We start from the raw sequence: 7070 nt of genomic DNA on the forward strand, positions 1-7070 counted from the left end.
GATATTTTTTATCTTTTTCATACTTATCAAATGTAATATTTATGATTTTATCTGCTATATATAGTTTTTATTATATATAATATTATTTTAAGTAATTTATTCAATATCATTCATAAATACTCTCCCAAAATGTTTTGTACAGCATTTTTAGTTTTTCAAAGTGTAGTCATTTTTTTTTACCAAAAGTACCCCTATTGAATAAATTATTTTATATTTATATTAGAGTGAAACATCTTATTAAGTAGGAAAATAAAATGTTAGTTTGAAGACAAGTAATTACTTTATTGAAAGATGAGATTCGATTAAAAAAAATTCAGACTCTCATTAAAATATATTTTTTACCTTTTTTCCAAAATAATCATTTATTTTTGGAAGTCCATCATCATTTTTTCACCCAAAAAAAAAAAGTTGCTTTAATCCAACCTGGTAAATTTAAGATCTTTTAAATATATTTTAAACCTTTCATAAAAAAATGTGTGCATCTGTTCCACCAAACAAATAAGTTATAGGGAAAAAAAATCTTTCAAGCATGTGTTGCAGTGTTGGGAGGCACCCAATAAAATGCCTCACATCCTCAAAAATAAATGATTCTTTCGAAAGAAAAAGGCTGAAAAATATATTTTATTGGGAGTTTGATTTTTTTCAATTAAATTTTACCCTTAATAAAATAATTATTTATCTTCAAACTAATATTCTCTTTTTATATTTATCCCTATAAAGTATTTCATTCTAAAATAAATATAAAATAATTTATTCAATGGGAGTACTTTTAATAAAAAAATAATGATTACATCTTAAAAATTAAAAACATTTTACATTTTTTTAATATTAAAATTTTTAAAAATACTTTACATATTTGAACAGATAGAGTATTTAAGAATATATTGTCTCACCCCATAAGGTACTCAAACGCTGCTAGAAAAATATTGAAGGGAGAAATGAACTTTAACAGTTTAACCCTAAAATTATATATCATGATGTAAATTTATGTAATTTTATGTTGTTATTGATTATATAGTTGTTTTATAATTTTTATAACTTTTTGAAGTATATAATTATTATAATCATAATTAATAAAATAACATATTATTTTTTGATGCATAATATATTATTTATATTATATATAGATATTCAATTACATGTTGGGATCTCGTTTGCAAAGAAAAAAGAAAGAAAGAAAGAAAAAAATATATGTTGGAAGCCAAAAAGCAACCCATTACGGATAAAATATATTGATGTTTATCATTGGGTGCAGAGCTTTAAGCAACATCCAGACTTTTTTTTTTTTTAATATATAACTACATAACTTGGTCTAGCAAAGATCGAGCTTTGTACTGCAATATTTAAAAAAATGGATGTGAAGTGAGTTATAAATTTATAGTATGTAGGGAAATATTTGAAAGAGTGTAGTATTTAGATAAATATTTTTTTTTGGTAGTATAGAAGTCAATTTGCTTGTTCTATTCAAGCCAAGTTTGATCATACGCAATTTTTAAAAAATATTAAAAAATGGATAAAAATTTTATCAACAAAAAATATAATTATCCTCATTCAAGATATATTTTATATAAAATTAATATTAGAATGAAAAATATTAATTTTAAAAATTATATATACTTACAAACTATTCATTATTTTTATATATTATGAACTTAAAAAAATTATTTTAAAATTTTAAAAATATTAACAAATAAAATCATAAATATATCAAATGATGATGACCGTAAGAGCAAGATGTTACGTTATATATATATATATATATATTGTAAGAAATATAATATTATATAATAATTATTTTTACAAAAATTTTGAAAAAATGGAAAGGATCGTATATATGCAGAAGATTCATTTTGGCAAACAAAAAACAAAAAAGATTCCCAGGTCAAATTAACAAATTTTTTATTTATTATCATCTCAATATTTTCTACACCAATTTTTTTTGTTCCCTCGCCTTTCCTTGGACACAACACGCAATCGTTTGTCCTTTGAGACAAATTAATTCTTTCTTTAAACATTATGTTTTTCTCAGTGATAGTACCATTCGAAGGTACAAAAGCTTAAAATAAATGGGAAATTCTTTCATTGCTTTTCTGTGATAATCAAATTAAAACACTGTGTAGTGTGTACAGTATTTACTATATTGAGAAACAAGACATCAAGACGGGTATTCCATCTGGTTAATGAGGTCCACATTCTTCAACCTTCAAGTGATGGGGCTTCGGACTTGTCTTTAGTGAACGCTGAATCACATACTTTGAGAGTTTTCATAATTAATCAAACAAAGAGATCATGCAACAAAAAATTTTCCAAACATAGAAAACTTTACAAAATGACTAAAAATTATATGGCCACTCAAGTATAAAGTTTCGAGTTAGAATCTGTATGAATGAAGAAAATATTGTTGAGAGAGCTACTTTTAATTGAATTTGATAATACTTGAATATAACTTAATTAGATGGTTATGTAAAAAGGAAAAATTTAAGATGATTAAACAACCTTTTAGTTTTTCTCTCACCCCTATGTGCATTCCTAAACATGATTTCATCTCTCACCTTTCATCTTTATAAAAGGTAACTCTTTTACCCCTTTCCCACCGTCTCAACATATACCAAACAGAAGTAATTTCTTCTTCACTCAAGCAACAAAATGGAAATGAAAGATGATGACAAGGATATCTTATCCCAAGATATCATCATAGAGATTCTCAAAAGGCTTCCTGTAAAATTCCTCATTTGATTCCAATCTGTTTGCAAACTTTGAAAAAATCTTATCCAAACCCCAGATTTCATCACAAACCACCTCCACCACTCAGCTCAAAATAATCCTTCTCTTCTCCTTGTTGATTCCTGGAACAAACCCAAATGTCCACATGTACTCCTACTTGATTCCAAGATAGAAATCATTGATGTTCACAAGACACCTGGAACAAGACACCTGTGTTTGATATTCCTCAAGGGGTGATGTCAAATTTGTTGGTTCCTGCAATGGCTTGCTTTGCCTGGCTTTTGATCACTATGATGATGAATCTTTTCATCTTCTTTTTCTGCTATGGAGCCCAGCAACTAGAGAGGTACGACAAGTCAAATCAATGCATAATTATTGGGAAATTCGCTTCTTTGGATTTGGTTCAGTCCCGTAGTTAATGATTACAAGATAGTGACAATTGGGATGATTGAGCAAGATGCTAAAGTAAATTCATTAACCAAAAGGTCATGGGAGGAACTAGATATTTATGTTATAGCAAGAGTTGGTCATATGATTCAACCAATTGTAATTGTTAATGGGACTGTGTTCTGGTTAGGGTGGGGGAACATTGGACATGGTTACCTTGTACTTTCGTTTGACATTGCGATGGAAGAGTTTTCATTAATGTCAATACCATTGCCATCATCTATAAGTTGTTTAGAGCTAAAGCTTACAGTGTATGAGAACAAACTTGCCTTGTTTCATACTCCTAATATGAGGTCAAACATGGGTTCTCCTTTCATTGATTTATGGGTGATGGATCAAGAAAGTAGCGGTCCGTCTGGGAATAGTTGGTGGGGTACTTGGACTAAGAAATGTAGTATCAGTCCAATTTCAAAGTGGTTAATTCAATCGAATGAAATAGTCTGCCATGATTATGGGCAATTGAAATATGGTGTTCCTCCAATTTTAAGACGGCATTCTTTTGCTGAACTCAATCATAAAAGTGAAAGTAGAAATGAAAGTGGAAGTGAAGTGAAGCATGAGTTTCTATTTTCTCTATTCAATCTTAATTCTATGTTTCCACATGATTATGAGCATGCTTTCATTTATACAGAGAGCCTTGTATCTGTCTGTAACACACACGTTTAATGGACTTAATTCCTATGAAATCCTCATTTTTCACATCGCAGATTTTCACTTTGTCTGAGCACTTCTTGTGGAAATATATATCAACAATAGCATTTAATAGTTTGGTTGTATCTTGATTAAAACTGGGAAAATAAGTTGAGCATTAGCTCGTTTAGCTTGCCAATTGGTGATTTTGGCTGGAAAATTAAAAAAAAAAAAAAAGGACTGGTCTGACCCATTTTTTATTTTCTCTTTCTCTCTCTTTCAAATTTCGTCAGTCTAGTTGTTGCATTCCACTAGCATCCTGTCTTGCCTTTTTTTCTTGCATTGTTTTATTAATTTGGATGTTTTATTCTTGGTGATTCACAACCCCAGAATGACGATGTAGAAATCTCAAGATGAAATGAGATTAAATGGTGGGGTAAAATTGATTTGGGTAAAAAGTTTAATTTGTATTGTAGTGCTCAACTGAGAAATTAATATTCAAAGCACTCGAGATTATCATCAAAAGCATTTTTTTATTATTATTTAAAATGTGGGGGAAGAGGATTCCATTTTTTTTTAAAATAAAAGCAGCAAAAACTTTTCAAAGAACCGGAACAACATCTTAATTCTCACCCTTTCATGCATTCCAAACATAATGTTATCCCTCCTATGTCTTTTCATGCATTCCAAAAATGAATATTCAAAGCACATCAAACAATTTTGTAATTTTTAATTTCACCATTCTCGTACATAGAAACCCACACGCTCACACACATTTTGATAAAAACACAAAATCATTTTCTTTCTCTGCTGCGTTGCCTCTCCCAGATTACAAAACGCAATCGCCCCCTTGGCTCGTTTCACTCCACCTGCCGCCACCCCTTGAATTCCGAACCCTAATTCCCTCTTGCAAGCAGATGAAGGCGAGTGAAGGTGACAAGAACTTTCTGCCAATCGAGATTATCATCAACGTTCTCAAAAGGCTTCCTGCCAAATCCATTGTTCGATTTCGATGTGTGTGTAAAGATTGGAAAAATCTCTTCAAAACCCCATCTTTCATCGCCGACCATATCCACCACTCTCATCATGAGAATCCTTTTCTCCTCCTCCATGAACACAATCTTCAACAAAGGCGTTTGTCCTTACGTTTGCTCAATCATGAGATGAAAACAGTTGAAGTTTTGAGCTTGCCGCCCTCGATTGATCCCTTCGGACATGTCTACTGGGAAATCATTGGCTCCTGCAATGGCTTGCTTTGTGTCGTAGTTGATCCTGCTAGCAGTAGGTCTCCTTGTTCGCTTTGGCTGTGGAACCCGGAGATTAGAGAGGTCAGAGAAGTACCCCAAACAACGAATGACTATTGGGACAAGTGCCAGTTTGGATTTGGGTACAGTAGCGTCCTTAGTGATTACAAGATAGTGAGATTTTGTCATAAACAGGGGCGCATAAAAAAGGAAGACGCCATCTGGGGATATGATATTAAAGTGGAAGTATTTTCATTAAACACAAGTTCATGGAAGGAGCTAGAATCTGGAGCTTCACAGAATACAGAAATTATATTTCCAAACTATCAGTGGCAGTGCTGATGGAACTATAGTTTGGTTAGGAAGACAAGATCATTGTCCTGTGGTAGTTTCTTTCACCATAGTGACGGAAGTGTTTACATTTACACCAATACCATTTGCACGTCATCATTTATATTATCGAATTTGTCTTGGTGTGTACGACAACAAATTCGTTATATTTTGGAATCGTCGTTCGTCTTGTTTAATCGATATGTGTGTGTTGGAGGAGGTTGCTAGTGAATCTGGGAAGAGTTTGTACTGTACAGAAGAAGATACCATTATATCATTTTCATTTGCTTTGAAGCCATTAAGTATTTGGAGAAATGAAATAGTGTGCTTTGATGAACGTAAGGTGGAGGGTCAACCAAGGTACTTTCTTAAGTTGTTCAATCTCACTACTAGGAAATGGAAAGAGTTCCACAACTTTTCTGCAGGTCGTGAAAGCTGGTGTTATGGTTTCAATTATAAAAGGAGCCTTGTGTCTGTCTGCAACATCCAGGTTGAATAACCTGACTTTGAAAAACCATTATTTCTATATTGTAGATATTTCCTTTATGATCTGATCTATAAAAATCTTTGAAGCCCTTTAGATAGGTGGTTTGGAATGGAGAGATTCAGTACTAGTGTTTCGAACTTTACTTTAGATTCTATCTCATCTTGTGTGTGTTCAATTATCATGGATGAATATCTAGCTACCTTATTTGTAATAGCCTAGAAAATTTTGTTTAAAACAGTGAATAAATAATAATATTATATGAATAAATAATAGTAAATAATATTAATAAATACTGAAATAAAATAAAATTTGGGAAAGTCATGTTGAGGATATTTTTATTAATTTTGGAACATATTTAACGAGAAGGTATGGAATCTAGTGGATATAGTGTCAGCCATGTAACCATTAGGTATTGAGTTTGAAACCCCTTGATGTTTGTGGGAGAGTTTTATTTTTTTTTCCTCAAACCTTTTTTTATTTTAATTAAAGAGGCAAGTACTAATGACTTGAAGTTACAAACAAAATTGAACTCACACCTTCCACTTACAGGAAAGTTTTCATGCCACTAGGCTACAAGGCCATTGGCTTTTCCTTAAACCTTTGAAATTATAATTCTGCCCCCATCAGACAATATTTTTCTTTCGGCCTTGCCCCTCTTTTGAGCACACACGCACGCAACAGAGCCGGTGGTCAGAGAGAACAGAACAGAGTCGGTGTTGAGAGAGCCAGAAGCTTTGAATCCCTGCTCCAGCTATCACCATCCTCAGCCCTCATCACTGTCGTCGCTCATCTTGTCACCGGCGACCGCGTGAATGCCGGAATCTCCACTGCGTGTTGCACTAGTCTGCTTTGTCTAATCCTCCCTTGTTCCGCATATTCTTCTTCTTCTCCATCATCTGTGTAAATGTGTAAGTGTTCCAGCCTTCCTCTCATTGCCACCGATAACCATAGAAGAATCAAGATCTCTCATTTTCGACAGTGCTATGATGTAGCACGTTGGGCTCCCTCCCCCTGTACAACTCGTGAAGATCTCTTTCTTCCCTGCTGTGTCGTGTATGATGAGGTGAGAAACATTGAGCTCTTCTTTCGGATAATCCTGCGCGTGTGAGTGTGTGATTTATTAGTTGAAATTGTAATTTTTCTTTGGTGTTTGCTGTTGCTGTCATGACTGTATAGGGAGAGGGAAATCTAATTAAGCTGAAATTTTT

The 7070-nt window shown here is 32.6% G+C and overlaps 1 protein-coding gene across 1 annotated transcript; it reads left to right on the plus strand.

Moving 5' to 3' along the window:
* The first annotated feature begins 4638 nt into the window (after positions 1 to 4638).
* LOC129296197 (F-box protein CPR1-like) lies at positions 4639 to 6729 on the plus strand. Its single transcript, XM_054934789.1, has 2 exons — positions 4639 to 5865; positions 6412 to 6729. Exon 1 carries the CDS (start codon positions 4719 to 4721, stop codon positions 5385 to 5387), a length of 669 nt encoding a protein of 222 aa, XP_054790764.1. The 5' UTR covers positions 4639 to 4718; the 3' UTR covers positions 5388 to 5865; positions 6412 to 6729.
* Positions 6730 to 7070: the final 341 nt, after the last annotated feature.

The sequence above is a fragment of the Prosopis cineraria genome, unplaced genomic scaffold (assembly GCF_029017545.1).
Source record: "Prosopis cineraria cultivar Desert tree isolate PC_DT_omini unplaced genomic scaffold, ASM2901754v1 PC278, whole genome shotgun sequence".
Lineage (NCBI taxonomy): Eukaryota > Viridiplantae > Streptophyta > Magnoliopsida > Fabales > Fabaceae > Prosopis > Prosopis cineraria.